The 17473-nt window shown below is 37.5% G+C and overlaps 1 protein-coding gene across 1 annotated transcript; it reads right to left on the minus strand.

The window, feature by feature from the left end:
* Positions 1-972: 972 nt before the first annotated feature.
* On the minus strand, positions 973-4159 carry LOC149139097 (GDSL esterase/lipase At1g74460-like). The gene is made up of 8 exons (XM_089450592.1): positions 3895-4159; positions 3649-3779; positions 3323-3562; positions 2653-2706; positions 2462-2529; positions 1606-1695; positions 1317-1496; positions 973-1042 (listed from the first exon to the last, which is right to left on the minus strand). The coding sequence occupies exons 1-8, from the start codon at positions 4157-4159 to the stop codon at positions 973-975; spliced, it is 1098 nt and encodes a 365-aa protein (XP_089306718.1).
* Between the last annotated feature and the right edge of the window lie 13314 nt (positions 4160-17473).

A 17473-nucleotide genomic window follows, 5' to 3' on the forward strand; every position in this document is an offset into this window, starting at 1 on the left:
GAATGTGACTATATGTCCATAATTCAAACTATTATCTCTCTGGAGACAATATAAAAAATTATTTAAAAAAAAAATAAAAAATAAAAATTTTGAATATTCTTTCAAAGTAGTTTCACATTCAAAGTTCACAAATAGTACTTGTGTATGAGAGAAACCACCCCAGAAATTCTTGTCTGATAGAAACCAACACATATGGGTTATTAATATTACCTTTGTTTAGCAAGAGGGGATTCAATTCATTACTAAATTTACGCCCAAGTTTTACTACTTCAAATTGGAGTCAGAAGTTTGGATTTAAGATGCTACCTTAGCTTTGATAAGCATTCCATCTCCCAGTTTTACTATAGTTAAAGAAGAATCTGTAGACTGTTGAATGGAAACGACTTTAGATTTAGACAATGTGAATCTTTATGCAGAAATCAATTGAGAGCCCAATTAATGAAATGGTGATACCTTTATGTGTTCGACAAACAACATACCCACAAGAATACCCAGGCAGGCTTGATAGCCACAATTATCAACTATGTAAACCAATTTCAAAGTTAAAATAAATCCTGAGACATATCTAGGATTTTCAGAGAAAGTTTTAACAAACCATAATATATTACAAGAAACAGTCATCGCAACTAGCATTTCCCCCAATAGTACACAACGAAAGGCACTTGAGCATTCTTGAAATATTTTAAGAGTACAAAAAGTTCTTGTGCAAAATGTGCAAGAGTATATAACGGAAAAAACTGTCTTAGCATATAAAAATAGCTCTGTAATGGAGTTGAACTAAGACAGCTTAGCCAACTCCACCGATGAAAACATCTATACAATACCCAAATCACATATAGAGAGATGCGATAAGGCTATTCTAAGCCCCAAATACAAATTAGAATTAAATGTCAGAACTCAAGAGCAAACTCCAATGATACAAAACTAATTGAATCTGCCAATCCCTAAATATGCAAAAGCATCTTAACAAAGCTATTCGAAAGCATCATCATCGTCATATGGAAGGGGTTGGGCCGCAGCTGCTACAAGTTCTACCTTGTACCTGACAACATAAAAGATTGTAAGCCAAAGTTCCAATCTTTTAGAAATGGAACAAATTATTTCAATAAAAGTTAACAAAAAGTAATAAGAAAATAGCATTCTACTTACTGCTGATGGGTTGCAAGGTCTATCTGAACCTCAGGAGGAGCAAGAGCAGGTGACTCCACAAAATGAAGGTTTGGATCCTTATAAAAATAACCCATTATAGAATCAATGAAAATTTTTTAATATAGCATTCATATTAGGGAGCATCAGAAACTAGATTAAAGGCTCACCCTGAGAGCTTCCCTGCCAAGTATAGGAATGGATTCTCAAAGTTGTAGTTACTTTTTGCAGATATCTCATAGTACTGAAGATTCTTCTTTCTATGAAAAGTAACTTGCTTATCTTTCACTTTCCTATTCTTCACATCAGCCTTGTTTCCACAAAGAACAATAGGAATGTTCTCACACACCCTGAAATTCACAAAGATATTTAGCTAATCGGTTCAGGCAATTGTGCCACCACACAATTAAGGAACCTTCATTTCTACTTAGAGATCCAACCCCTCTACAAAAGAGATACCTGCAAAGATCTTTGTGCCACGTTGGGACATTCTTGTAAGTCAATCGTGCAGTAACATCAAACAAGATAACTTCACATTGCCCATGAATACTGTAACAAACAAAATCCCAATCAGCAAATAAGAAGGAAACAAATAAATAGAAGTGGAAAAACACGGAACCCTCGCCAATTCAATCAGGAAAATGCCAACAGAAACAAGAAAAGCAAACCAGTATTGATCAAAACAACCAATAACAGAGTCTGTCTATAAATTCAAAATTAAACTAAATTAAAATTCAAACAAATATAAGTGGAAAAATACAAAACCCTCACCAATTCAACGAGGAAAATGCCAACAGAAGCAGGAAAAGCAAACCAGTATTGATCAAAACAACCAATAACACAGTCTGTCTATAAATTCAAAATTAAATTAAATTAAAATTCAAAATAAAGAGACATAAATGATTAAAATACAGTGTTGATAAAAAGGAACCAAAAAAGGGTTCATAGTTGCTCCATTGTCATTGATATTGAGGTTAAAAGGTGTTGCTATTGAGCCCACACTACATACATATCAACACGGGAAAATAGAATTGATAAGTCAAAAGTTCTCTTGGGATCAATCCGAGTTTAAATCCATGTAGAACCTTTTTAAACAAAAAGTTGAAAAGGCACCCCAAAAGCTCAAATGTACAGTGCTCCAATCAACAGGTGTCTACTACACCTGCAGAGGATGACAAAAAACACTACTTTCGTATAGTCCCAAGAGACCTGATTTCAAGTGAAAATCAAATTCAGTCTGGCAAAATACAGAAATGGGAAAATAATCAAACTAATTATTGACGTACCTTAACCACATTTTGTCATTAAACCTTACCTGACTGAGCTATAAAGTTGGATCAACATTTCATCCTTGGCTTTCTCAACTTGACAAAGCACCACAGCCTGCAAATCATCAAATCATCAATTCAAGTATCATGGACTGAATAAACACTGAGATTCTGTATGGTTGTATTGTGTGCTCATCCACATGGATGTCTTACTTTGGGAACATTTGCAGCAAGAGGCCAGAGGTCCCAATCCTGTGAAGAGCAATCTGTGTACGCCTAATTGATGTAGTGTCTGCGCCAATTGACATATAAAAGATTTGTGAGTGTATATTTCCATGGCCACTGGTCATGCTGATATAAAAGTTTTTGGATATATATTGTGCGCCAGTTTATTGATTTTCTAATGGTGTCACCACCCTTTATCACAGACTCAAGTAAAACATGCTGATATAAAAAAAAATGGATATATATTGTGTGCCAATTTATTGATTTTCTAATGGTGTCACAACCCTTTATCATTTATCACAAACTCAAGTAAAACATGCTTATATAAACGTTTTTGGATATATATTGTGTGCCAGTTTATTGATTTACAAATGGTGTCACCACCCTTTATCACAGACTCAAGTAAAACATACTGATATAAAAGTTTTTGAATAGATATTGTGTACTAGTTTATTGATTTTCTAATGGTCTCACCACCCTTTATCAGAGACTCAAGTAAAATATGAGCCCCTTCATCACAGACTCAAGTAAAGCATGAGCCCCTTTACTTGAGTGCATGTACTTGAGTGCATGATGAGTGATGAGACCACTACTCGAAACCTAGAACATCAAGAACATTAGTAAACTTGGGCACAACATATATCCAAAAAATAGTCTCAAATTTAAGCTTCAGGAAAACTCACCGTGAGTTGTTGGCGCAATGTTGAAATAAGATAGTCTATGAAATCATCGGGAGCGTATTGCCATGAATCAGCCTCCACAGGGAGAAAATAATTGTTGACGTAGTCGTTGCTTCCTATGGACATTAAATAGATGGATTCACTAAAGAATTTCTTCGCTTTGGCATGCCCGATTTTATTGGAAATGGACATCTTGGTCCCTTGAAACAACTCTATTTTTCTCCACAAATAGAGTTGTTGAATCTACATGAGCATACAGTCAATAGGTGAGAAAATGAAATTAACCAAAAAAAAAACCAGAGGAGCGAGTAATGTTGAGTAGTTATTAAAAAAAGATATCCTGTTTCGTTTAGAATGCCTCCACCACCCAAAGCATAGTTGACACCTTGTATCAACACGGTGTTGTCATCAGTAGATGGATCCAGGATCGGTACCAGGATTGGCAAACCTGTTTTCTCAGCTGCAATATTAGCAACACCCAATCAAATCAATACCTCCAAAATGCCCAATATACAAATAAATATTCACAAGGTGAAACAAGTTGAATTGTGGAAGCCGGGGGATGTAAGAAATACCAACTATATCACAAATGGTTCGGCCATTGGTGTATCTTCCGGTAGGCATTCCGTTACCATAATCAATGCCATACCATGGATAATTGGACTTGGCTAGACTCCGTGGCAGGTGATTGTTGTTTCCAGCATCTGACAAAGAGTCCCCAAATATAAAGGATACAGGCTTTATCTCTCTTTCTGCTTCACCTGTGACAGCATTTAATGCCACCACCATCATGATTGCCATGAAACATGTACTCACTGCCTCAATCACAAGCCTCTCCATTGCTCCCCTCATATACTCAAAATGCTCTGTTGCAATTGTTGTTGTGTTCGAATTACACGTCGCGATCCTCTGGTATTTATAATAAAAGGTGGTGATTTTAGTATTGTTGTCCGATACATAGAGTCAAGTATGAATATGACAAGCAATAGATGAAAAGTGGATGAGGAAGTATTAGAATGAATAATCGTTAAGGTGTACTATTCAGAACAGCTTCCACATAACCACGGACTTGCATGCAGAGGGTGGTGGAGTAGTCTTCATGAGCTGCTGATATTTTTTACATCGCGGGAAATCATCCCCGCCACCTTCCTTATTCCATGTCATATGGACAGGAGGTATAATTGTGTTTGCCACCTCAGATTGCCAATCTTTACGTAATGATCCACTACCAAAGGCTTTCTCTGCCTCTATAACAACCCACACCAAGGCTGACGAAGCAGACACATCAGATGGGATTTCCATATGTACTACAAAGAGGGACAAAGAAAGTACTGGAGATAGCTCGTCCTAAAAAAGAATGACACACGTAGCTCAGAAAGTTAGGAGGATAATAAAAGCTACAGGAAATATAGAGGGATCAGATATACAGATAGATATGGAAATGGTAGTGAGAAAATCCTATCAGATTCGGTTAAGTGGAAATTTTTGAAAGTTGAATATTTTCAGGGAAGTACGTACAACCTTACGCACTGATGAGATATATATATGTGCGAGGGTATAAATACTGATAAATCTAATTAAAAATTTAAAATTAGCTGATGAAAGAGATCATGTCATAGCCAAAATGGCAGTTAAGAAAGTCATTTGAAGCGTGCCAACCCATGTGTCATGAGTACCAAAACATGAAAACTCGAGTCCATACCATTCCAGAGAATTCTAGAGCAAGGAGTCAGAAAACCAAAACCTTACCAGAAATTAACCCCAGAAAAACCAGGAGACCTGCAAACCTAAGGACCCATCTAGAACCCTGAACCTAAGAGCTGTCCAAGTGAAACGAAAATGGAAAAGCCTTAGACTGTAGCAGGAAATATGCTGAAAAAAATACCATAGTATCATGGAAATCAGGAACAATCAGGACAGCAGCATATACAGCTATAGCATATACACCAGGAATTCCCTATTCTACAGCGAGCATCAGTGCATGGCCGGGAAATAATGAAATGGTTTGTAAATATTGTGCATGGGAATTTCGAAACAAAGACTTCCTTAAATATCAGGTAAGAACTCTGCAATAGTAATTCTAACCAAGCAAAAAGCATTTCAGCTTTACCATGGCAATTGCAAGGAGTAAGGAACCACTCAGACTGAAACTAAAAAACCACAGAGAGGATATGGAAAAAACTGAAACATAGTAGCACAACTCATCAGATACAGGAAGGAGAACTGATACCATACCTTTGTGCTCCGCGCGAGGCCTTCATTGCAAAAAACAGAAGCCTGAACCATCAATATCGCCTGCAAATCCAGACCTAACGAAGAATGCTCCTCTTCAACAGGAAATCTCAGAACCGAAATAAGACTGATACTCACTTAAACGGGGAAATAAGGTTATCAAATACCCATTCGAAGCAGAATTAAGTTGACCAGAACCATACTTTCTCCTGATATACTCCAAAGAGTAAGACAAAAAGAAAAGGTTCAGTCCATGCTAAACATGGACGAGAAAAGAAACTTGCTCTGGATGATGAGAAGAGGATTGGCAGGCATCTATAATCATGGAGACTCAAATCTATGGTCATGGATGTAAGTAAGGAAAAAGGTGAAAGCCCAATGAATGAAATGAAAATGCGAGAAAGTCCTGCAATTGTCAGGCCATAACTAGTATGCGAGGTGCCAAAAAAGATCTAACCAATTTAGAATCATACCACGCGCCAGGAAAAACAGAAAGGGAAAGGCCATATGCCAGACTAAAGATGGCCACGCACAACTACAAGGATAAAAACTGAGATCCACTTGTCTAGACAGGAAACATTAATGGTAGACTAACTAGGCCAAAATGATGTTATGAATAATGAAGACATCTTACCTGAAAAACAAAAGACACGCGTAGGGTAGCTGGATATAGGGAATGCCACACGCAGAGACATGGGTTGTAGCAATAAATCAAATGCAGAGAGATATTCCACATTCAAAGCCACGCGCCAAGAGATGGTTCAAGGCATAAGGCCTCGTACAGAGCAGCAGAGTTCTCATGTTGTGCTTCAACTTCCATTTTCACTCAAACAACTTTATCCATCACTGCAAGCCACTGAAATCCTACAATTGAAGTCATAGAATTAGACAATGCGAATCTTTATTACAATATCTCCCACTTCCAAAACTCGCTCCGATTAGTATTGGAGATTTGTGAAAATTTCTTTAAATAGTCACAAATTAGCGCTCAGAAATAGAAAACTAGGTTTCCTTAGAGAAATCTTGGAATAGGGCTCAATATTAATATAAAAATATCCTTGGATTACCAATGAAATTACCTCAAAAAATAGTGAAGATTCCTTGATTATGACATTGAGTTCAACCACAATATGATCTGAAATTATTCCATAGAGGTGATTCAAATTAGTCCTCAAAATAGGTAAAAAAAACTCCACAAAAAACCTCAAGTATACTCTTCAGAAAATCCACAATAGCCTTAGATAAATCTTAATAGCTCACAATGAAATTCATCCTCATCCATAGGTGAATGCGACTATTCCTCACCTACTAAAATAGAGATAATTCTAGGATTGGATAAAATTTCAATGCACTCCAAGGAGATGTCAAGCTCAAATATAAAGTGGAGAAAGCTTCTAGAGGGTTGAACATCATCCTAACACATGGTGCCGACATAGAGAAAATGAAACTCGAATTTTTAAATTTTGGAGCCAAAAAAATCATCCTTAAAAGTTAACATGGGATTCAAAGTATTTAATCAATAATCCCTTTACAAAGTCTTTCTTTGTAAGTTAAAATTAACTAGGATGATCCTTAATAATCCCAATATTAATGTTAATCAACCATTTGAGAATAAGTTCCATTAATTTACCACAACATCAAGTTGCCTTCATCAACTCATTTTGGGGATATTCACCATATTTTTGAGGCACTAAATTTGATCAAGCATATCTCGTCAAACATGAGGAGTTATGTGGCATTCCAACTACCATTGGAATTGACACAATGAGGAGAATCAAATGAATATGGTCTTGGACCCAAAAACATTGATTCTTGCATCTAAATCTATCTCGATGGATAGAGATACATTTGGATTGAATTAATAGAGATCCTTTTCAACCCTCTTTGGTAGGGGAAATCTAAGCCCTAATTCTCACAAGTCAAAGCCCTATGTCGGACACTATTCTAAGGCCTAGAGAAGCCTTTTCTAAGGATATTTCACAAGAAATTAGGTGGCTATGTTTTGAGTCTCATTCAACCCTCTGTGGAGTTTAATATAAAACTACTTCATTCCTTATAAATTTGTTCAGTGGTATCTTAATGAGTGTAGGAATTTGGTTTCATTTCAGACCTCCTAAGGCATCTTGAGCCTATGTTTCAAATATTTTTGGGAGGGTCTTGTACTTCACTAAATATTCCTCTTCTCACTAAAGTGGGGCATCCATGTGTTCTCTTATTTTGGATTGGATATTGGAGTGATGTCACTTGAAAGGGTTGTTCAAAGTTATTTATGAGGTTGGATCGAGGCCTAACCAGAGGTGGGTCTAATGATCATTTATTATAAAGGCCTTCCAAATGGTTTCCTTAAAAGTTATCTATAGACTTTGTCAGTTGATGTAATTTTAATGAGTTGTCATTTAAGACTCCACAAATCTCCGGTTAGTGTTGGAGCTTTTCACCTTATTACAATATGGCTCTCTAGAATTAGAATATGGGTCGATATTGAAGTCAAGATCCTCCCTTAACCCTTTAGCCAAAAAGATGTCTCCTCAAGTATCTCCAATAATATCATATGAAGAGTCATAATATTTAACTTGGAATTATGGCCCACCATGATGATCTAATAATTAATTGAAATAGAAGTAGACCCCAATTTAGGGATAAGGTGGATTGTATGGTGGGACTATGCTAGTGGGAACCCTAGATAAATGACTTGAAACCCCCTTGATTTTCTACCTTGATGGAATTCATCTCCCAAATTTCTTGTTGGATACACAAGTCCCGAAAACATGACAAGGAAGATAAGAGGAAGTTGACAAGGACATTAGGTTGTCATAGAACATCATAAAGTGCATCCACATGGATGAACATGGAATGGGAATTAAGGTCATAAAGTCATAAATGTCACAGAGGTGCATCAAAATATTTTTGGAGTGTCCCAAAGGTAAATATACAATTCTTGTCTCAAACAAAATAAAATATGCATTTATTGTGGTGATAGTATCCACAAGATTCTTAGAACTAGTGGTATAGTGTTTGGCAATGAATGAATAAGCAAGAAAAGGGGGAAAGTATCTAACACCTGTACACTCAAGTCTAGTCTAAAATTGATGTTACATTGCCTTGGAATCTCCATCATATTTGGGTAACTCAAATTCTCCATGCACTAGATATTTTGGGTTGATTGAACAATTAACTGGATGATCACAGAGTTTGAATAAAGTCCCACTGCACAATTTGCCTTCCACTAGAATTGGCTCTGAAATGTTCCATGATAAGTGCTTATTCTTAGGGCTTGGTTTTCAAGGCAAAGTCCAACGTTCACTCTAGACTAACTATGATCATCAATAACCACTTGGTGAATGCTAGTAGTCAACTAGTAAACCAACCACACAAGAACTTGAAACTGAATAGGTCAAAATGAAAATTATGTATGTTAACGCAAGAGTTCAATAAGAACTTGAATTTAGTTACTCATGCCTACTAGGGAGATATTTCCATTAAAGGAAATCATAACACAAGAAACAACACAACAAAGTATAAGTGATCTGAATGATGATGTTACCAAATATGTAAGTGAAGGACTCAGAAATTTATAGTGATCATGGGAATGATAGATCTCGAACAGAGCATGATGATGTTTTTGGGGAGGGATATATCATTGTGGAGGGATGGATTTATTTTATAAAAGGGTCTCAACTCAGTCTACCCAGTGGGATGGATTGTTTGTCTCAGATACATTGAGATTGGTTAAATTCAGCTTATCGAGTTCATGAGGGTAGGAGAGGGAGGCGAAATAGAGATGGGAAGCTTAACAATCATCCAGAAGGAAAATATATGCCTACATTTAAAGGTAAAGGGAATGCTAGGGGGGTAATTTGATTCAAACAAAGGGTGAATTATGCTTCCCTGAATGGACATCATGACACTGTGTTTAAGATTCACCATTCTAAAGCTGTGAGAAGACTAGAGTGTAAGCACAAGAGAGAAGCTAAACATATTGTGGAGACACAAGATTTAAGAATGTTTATAAGGTAGCAGTAAAGATGAGATGGATTGTCAAGCATATGCTGGCAGGGGTGTTGTTTGACTGTCACAGTGGAAGAAATGATCTAGTGGATAAAATGAATGTCTACTGAAAAAGAAAATTTCAATGTTGAAGTGCAACTTGGGAGGGGTAGCTGATGGTTCCCTATGCTAGGTCAAGTGCTTGCAATGGATTAAAGATCAACTTCTGCTGCAAAGTTTCACGAGGAATATGATTATGCAATAACTCCACCTGAAGAATTGGAAGTCAAAGACTATGACTCATTATAAAGAAGCGGTTCAAACAATAACCACTAAGTTTTGAATGGGATCTAAAATTTGACTTTCTCAAAATTGAATGAAGTTGGAAGCACTCTGAAACAACTCGAAACAATTAATGTTAATATTAAAAATTGAAGTAAAAGCTGACGTTATCCTTATCTTTCCTTTTCAAAAAGGAAAGATAAGGAGAATGTCAACTTTTACTTTAACTTTAAAAATTAAATATTACCATTAATTACTAGGGTTAGGTTTTGTAGGGCCCTCGAGTTAATAATTTTTTTTTCCTTTTCATTATTTTTTATTAAAAAATTATTATTTGGTGGTCATTAGCTATGTTGCACTACATTCTTCAGAATTGGTCAGTTTATAAGAGAACTAGTGAATTTGGTGCTTTAAGGTCAGTTCAATGCAAGAGCGACCTTAGCCAATCTGAACCACCAAACTAGACTAGTACAACTCTAAAACCATTGGGACCAACCAATTCCACTAGTTCTAGGCTTGTTCCAATAAGATTTTTCCCTTCTCATCTTCCTCTGAAGTCATTTTGTTGGATCCTTTCAGGAATGGTGATTTGGAAAGTTCCATAAACTGTCGAATTGTTGTGAGCACCTAAGATCATAAGTAATTAAGCCTTGGCAAACAGAAATTTACAAGGACCTAGTACAAACATCCCAAAAGATATTTAGTGAGGATGTGCATGCAAGGAACTATTACAGACCTCCCAAGATACTTAGTGAGGATGTGCATAACCAAAAAGCATTAAAAAAAATATCCACCCTCAAAAACCATGCCCAAAACATTGAAGTGTGGTGCAAAACAAATTGTTGGTAGGCTATTAATGCTACCAAAAATCATTCGCTCTCTAATTTCACAAGAAGCTCTTAATCAAGCTACCTCCTCCACTATGGTTATAGCAAGTTCTTGCAACTGTGTGAGGTACAAAAAATTAAAACTACCTTCGAATCTCCACCAATTTTAGGGGACTTGACTTCTCTTCATGCCCCAACTATTTTGGGTTGATTGATCAGTTAACTAGATGACCACCGAGTTTGACTGAAGTCCCACTGCTTAAATGACCTTTCACTAGTTCCTCCAAAAGTTAGAACTAGTTTAACTGACAACAACCTGAGATAATTGACGTTTATTGCCACAAGTTAGCAATCACATATGCAGAACTGAACTCTAACTCCTCCAACTCCAACTTATTGAGTAAACTAGGTGACACAAGCCATGTCACACAAGTTAACATCATCCAAGTTGTCTGTTGATGTGGAAATTTGAATTTTATCAATTTTATCAAGGAAAAATCAAATTGAAAATTTCTTGCTGCATTTTTCAACACATAGTTCATTGGAATGTATTACTTTCACTATGAACTTGTCATAGTTCACATGTTAAGTTCATAAGGTTTTGGGCTGATGTGGTTCTATGTGTTGTGTATATAAATAATAGGTGTCCAACTCTTGCTATTAGAAACAAGACTCCCTATGAAATGTGGTATGGACACATTCCTTCGGTGAGGCATCTCAGGGTTTTTGGTTCCTCATATTATGCCTTCATACCTAAGGAACAGATAAAAAAACTCAGTGCAAGGAGTCACAAATGTATCTTCTTTGGGTAATCATACCTCCAAACCATACCATCTCTATGATGAAGTGAATAAGAAGTTTATAATATCTAGAGATGTGATCTTTCTTGAGTCTTCCAAGATTGACAATGTTGTTGAGTGGTAGCTTAATTGTTTGGATATATTCGAACATGAAAAGTATTTTCAAGAGTTTGATAGTGAGATTCGACATCTCATTCTCTTAGCTCTATAATTTCTATGAAGAGCCTTGAAGAAATCAGGTTGAAGGAAATTCCTTCACCTACTTTGTCAGGAAAGAGCTAAGAGACTATTGGTAGCAGGTAGCCAAATCTGACAAGTGGTGAGGGTACATGCAAGATACAAAGAAAGGATTAATGCAAAGGAGTAATGCAGAGGAGTGTACGAACTACATACATATCATCAAACATCTTTCATCCCACTTGGGATGCCTTACATTATGCCTGGTTAGTCATAAGATCATGTTGGTCACAACCTCAGTAGCTTAAATAAACAAGTGGTAATACTCTTTCTAAGCTATGTAATAAACAAGTGAAAGGGAGAAAGACACGTAGATAAAACACATGGAATGACTTTTAGTTCTTGCAACAATGAATGTCATTGAAGACGGAATGATACGAAAATGATAAGAAAAATTTTAAGCTACATTAAGAGGTGTATTTCAAAAGACGTGCTTTGTTTTCCATACCTAGCCTCCAAAGGGTTATGCATCAGATGGAGTCTTCATGCAGTCCTAATATTCTATCATACCTTGGGTTTCTTGGTCTGCTTATTTTTCTCCCCAGCTCCTTCAGAGTCATCTATCATGTCATCTTTCTTCGTGGCCCTACTTGGGATGAGGCCCTGGGAGGACACATCTATGCAATTTCAGGTTGCAAGGCAAACTGGGTAGTCAAGGGACAAAACTACACAGTTTTTGGAGACAGTGGTGTCACATGGAATGAGTTGTTCTTGCGGACAAGACTGACCTCCCTAGTATCTAACGATATATAGTGACAAGCAAGCCAATCAAAAACTATATTTCTCTAAATATGCAATCTATAAACAAAGGCAAACAAGTGTTTTAGGCCTACCTTGGGTCCAATGCAAGTTTGTGGAAGCCTCACTCCTTTGATCCAAATGAGCTCCCTTGTAGCGAATCTTCAAACACAAACAAGCAAACAAATTAAATAGCACCTGAAAAACCAATGTAATAAAGCATACTTAACATGATGATCAAGGAATTCATGAAACAAATGACATAAGACAATTTGTTGAGAAAAATGAATCTGATTGTATTAATTCAAATCAAAGAAGGACTTTACAACCTGTGCCTTGATGCTGTACAATCTCCTCCCAGGGTCCAACAAGAAGTCTCCTCTACTTTGACAAGTTTCACTCTCTTCCCAATGAAGCCAAAAGGTATGTGATCTCTCCTCTCAAGCTTAACTAGGAAGTCTCAATTCCACCAGCATTTACCCTAAAAAATGTTCAGCTTCTAACCTCCCTACAAACCAACCCAATGCCTTAATTTATAGTGCAATGGAGGGAAGTTACTAGGTCCTCCTTCAAAGGGATAAAGCCCTCCTTCAAAGGGATAGCTTCTCTCATCAAAGGATTAACTCCTTCTCTTTTTGGATGCATGAACAACCTAAGAGTGAACCATCCACGTCAAAATTCCTTCTAGAATCCTCTAGAATTAACCCAAAGTGAGTTTTTTAGAATAAACTTACGCCTTTCTGACTTTCACAGGGGTCCGCACCCACTCCTTTAGAGACAGAGCGGGTAGGTCCGTAGGTAATGTGAACAGGGGGTGCGGGACCGCAGGCAACAGTGAAAGAAAGTGCGAAACCAGAGCTTTGTTGATTTTTAATGACTTTCTCTCATTTTCAAAGCCTGACATGAAGAGCTGAGGTCTGAGACTTGCTTAGGAGGACAGTATAAGTGATGATAGACCCATACTGACTACAAATAGTCATGGTGACAATATTTTTGTGTAACAGATTGCCCCCTAAAGTGCAAAGTCTGTAGTAGATGAGGATTTCATTTATCATCTAGGAAGAGTGAAGCACTTTATCATTTCAAGGATCATCTTGTGGAGAGCCTAGTTGGAACCTGTAAAAACATCCAATGCAAAATATATATGTGAGATCATATCATCGCTGAGGTAGGCATTCCCATACTCAGATCAAAACTAACTAGAAAACTAACTACTGGTCTGATATAGGAATGATCTTGTAATACATCACAATTATTGACACATGTAGACACAGTATGGATGCAGCCATCTGTTTATGAATAGTCCACAATATAATGAATAAAAAATTCCTCGCAGCCTGGATGGCGGAAACTAGATCCAGGGTCTTCATTTCTACTTCCCAAAATAGTACGATTCTATCCATGCGAATGAATGTGTTGAAGATGAACATGGTAGAAACCACTTGATTACCAGTCAATGATGTGAACTGTTAACAAGTGTGAGAGAAACCACCAGTAATGTCAATGGCTCTCAAAGTACTCAATACAATCCATGAGATGTGAATAGATGTGTTGATGTCGAACATGTCATGGAATCCTTTGATCGAAGGTCAATGATGCAACCTATCGTCGAAGGCGAGAAACCTGCCATTGAGGCATGTAGATCCCAAGGTACTGACGATTTCTAGATCATCTTTCTAGATAATGAGCTGAAGTCGATAGAAAGCGATCCGTCGTAGGCAAGCCCACAACACGAAATCATAGATCAAGTTTGAAGAAATTTAGTTGCAAGGACTGACTCAGGGATGGTCAAGATGGATGACAGATATTTTTCAGATGAATGGCTTATTTGCACTGACCTCTTGAACACATAACGACACAGCAGATGGTTTGCTGACAATTGACCCAAAGTTAATACCCAGAAACCGGCTGAAGACTTTCAATATGGTTTGATCAAATCTTAGGCAAAGGATTTCCCAACCCAGGTGAATAAAAAGTGTCGTGTTCAAGAGTGGTTACAAAGTATGATAAACATGCTCACTTTTCTCTCTTTCCCCCACCATTTCTAGCAAGTACCTCTTTATTTTTTACAAGCTTGAGGAGGATAACATTTGCTTGATTATAAGCTCATCCTTCGGATGAGTCCAACTTAGTTTAAATTCGAACCCTAAGAAGGAGTGGTCCATTCCTGTTTGTAATTGAACAGGTCCTTTATTGTTAAATTTTAACGAGTTCAGTATAGGAGAAACTCGGCGTTTTTCAATTTTAGAGAGTCTGAAAAACTTAAGGAAACTCCATGGTTGTCTTTTTTCATAAATTTGTGTCTCCCAAGCCCGAAAAAGTATAAAATAATACTTGAGAAAACCGCTTGATCATTACGACCAAGGATTACTTTTCGTAATTACTGCCTCTGATCTGAAAAAGTAAAAAATTGATCAATGACATGTCGTTTTATAACAAATATTGAATTTGAAATGACAAAAATCCGGCAACCTTTTCATGTTTTTACGGTCAGAAAAAGAGCTGTAAGTGGACCGTCTTTTTAGTTCCGTTTTAACGAGCTTAAAAAGAAAAACTCGGCGATCTTTTCATGTTTCACGACTCAGAAAAGAGCTTAAAGGTGACTCTAATGTTTTTTCGTCGAAAATGACCAATTTCGCCTGAAAAATCCATTTTCCTGAACAAAAACTCAAACATTACTCATACCTATTTAAAATGGATAAAAATGCTGCAAAAGTTACCTTTCTAAAGTGAAACATAAACAAATTAACAACTCATTTATTCAAAAAACTTATAAAAAGGGCTTTCGTCAATTCATTTTTACTGTTTGAGTTTTGGGTGAGAAAATAGAGCTTTTGGTCAGAAACTTCCCGTGAAGATTGCGGAAAATCCGTCCGTTGGAATCGAGCGCCGTCTCCTCCAGGTAATCCACAACATCCTACTCTTGAATTTCATTCGTTTCAAATTGAATTTTAGGGTTTCATTTCATTTTTTAGGAGATTTTAGGTCAAAAAACCCGCGGACCCCGACTTTTTCACAATGGGGAAAAAGTCAGGGGTCTGCACCTGCCGTGAAGGCAAGGTGCGGACAAACGCACTATCTCTAACAGAGAGGGTGCGTACCCCGCGCAAAGGTTTTTAAAACCTAACAAACTCAAATTTCACCCAAAAATTTCCATTTTACATATTCTAATTCGTCTTTTTGTTGAATGTAGAGTATACATCATGCTTGATTGGCGAGAACGAGAGCATGAGGACGTAGATCTTGCCGTGATAAATCGCCAACCTTCGATTGATGAATTGAAGGCACGCGGCTTATACAAATTCTGGGCCATACCTTGCATGAGGGCCCAGGTGGACTTCTTGCAGTGGCTGGTAGACAGGTGGATCATACAGGACCAGTGCTTCTTCATTGGTGGTCACCAGCTCGAAATGGAGTCGGCAGACATATACTTTTTGACTGGTTTGCCTAAGAGAAGTGAACATTTGACTCTATTCGGGACTAGGCCAGGTGGCCAGTCTGTCGATAGCCTCCGGCTAGAGTTTTGTAACAACCAGACTAGAGACAAAGGGATAGACATCAAAACCATATCCCTTCTTGAACTCATGGTAATCGTGTTTACTATTACCAGGTTCTGTGGGAGCGCTGCACTACATATAGCCACTGGATCCCAGATGCGGATGGTAGTTGACTGCTTTCGAGGCACCATCTTCAACTGGTGTGATGCTGTGTTGGCTAATGTAAAAGGCCAACTGACTAGAGCCAAGAACGGACAACTGAAGACCTTTGGATATGGTGCTTTAGTCGTGAGCTTTGGTCTAGTGAGGGTCCCAATGTTGGTCCCACAACACCTCACTATTGGAGCTGGACTTCCTCGAGAGCCCAAACTGATGCGATGGGTTGCAGTTATGGCCCTCCATCCTGAGGAGGGGACAGAGATCGTTCGATTCATGCCTGAGTATTTCCATTGGTTGGAAAACCACGTTTTTGCTATTCAGGACTTTCCTTATGCTGGGGTAGATTTTCGCGGTGACCCAGACATGGCTCTTCCACCAGGAGAGCAATGGGATGACTCAGGTAAAATCATTTTCAATATTTTCCTAATTTAATTTTTTTTGTTTTTATCTCGTCCCAAAATTGATAGTAAAAGTTTCAAATGTAGATGTGGGTCCACAGCAACCAACCGCTCTCCGGCCTTACGAGAGGAAACAACCAGCTGTAGTGGCACCAGCCCCACAGGACGAATCAACAGAGACCTTGGTCGAATTGGAGAGCCATCTAGAGCATTTGATAGGAGACATTCCAGAGACTGGAATAGATGACATTCCTCTTCAACTACAACACCATGTGATTGGGGTCCCAGGACCTTTCAGGAGGTTCCTTTGTAAGGTGGCCCATACAGTGGTTTCTTATCGAGATCATCACCAGTGATAGGATGATCACCTATTGTAGACACATATGACATTTTTGCTTTTTGTACTATCATTTTTGCCGATCATAAGGTGTTTTTCAACCTATGATCGAGGACGATGTATATTTTGACACACTCCTATATTATACTATATCACTATTACCGGCTTATCTTGTAAAACATGTTATGGAATGTTTTTAAATTTACTTGTATGACTATTGCAAATGTCTCCTTAACATTCGAGAAGCAATTGCATCTACTAATGTATTTAAAGATCTTGGAATATGTTGATATTAAATATAGTCAAATTCACGTTCCAAGAGACGCACTCTCAAAAATAATATTAATAACACTGGATTTCTAATGGCATATACTCTATTAAGCTATAATACAACGAGTTCAGAATCTAACCTCACTATCAAACTCCGAATCCCAAATAAAATAGATTCAGATAATAACTCAATCACTGCACTATACTCGGAAATGTTGTTTTTTGTTTGACCGAGGCTTACCCCATGCATAGATACCAACTCGTAAGAGGGTGAATAGATAACCCAAGCTGTAAAAGAAATGTTCCGTGTATTACGACAAGCACCATCAGCAAAACCAATGTATGTTTGGAGAGGTGTCGACATCTACAATATCAAGAGTAAAACCAAGA

The sequence above is a fragment of the Pinus tabuliformis genome, chromosome X (genome assembly GCF_031772625.1).
Source record: "Pinus tabuliformis cultivar Carrire ecotype Pingquan chromosome X, CPIR1, whole genome shotgun sequence".
Taxonomy (NCBI): domain Eukaryota; kingdom Viridiplantae; phylum Streptophyta; class Pinopsida; order Pinales; family Pinaceae; genus Pinus; species Pinus tabuliformis.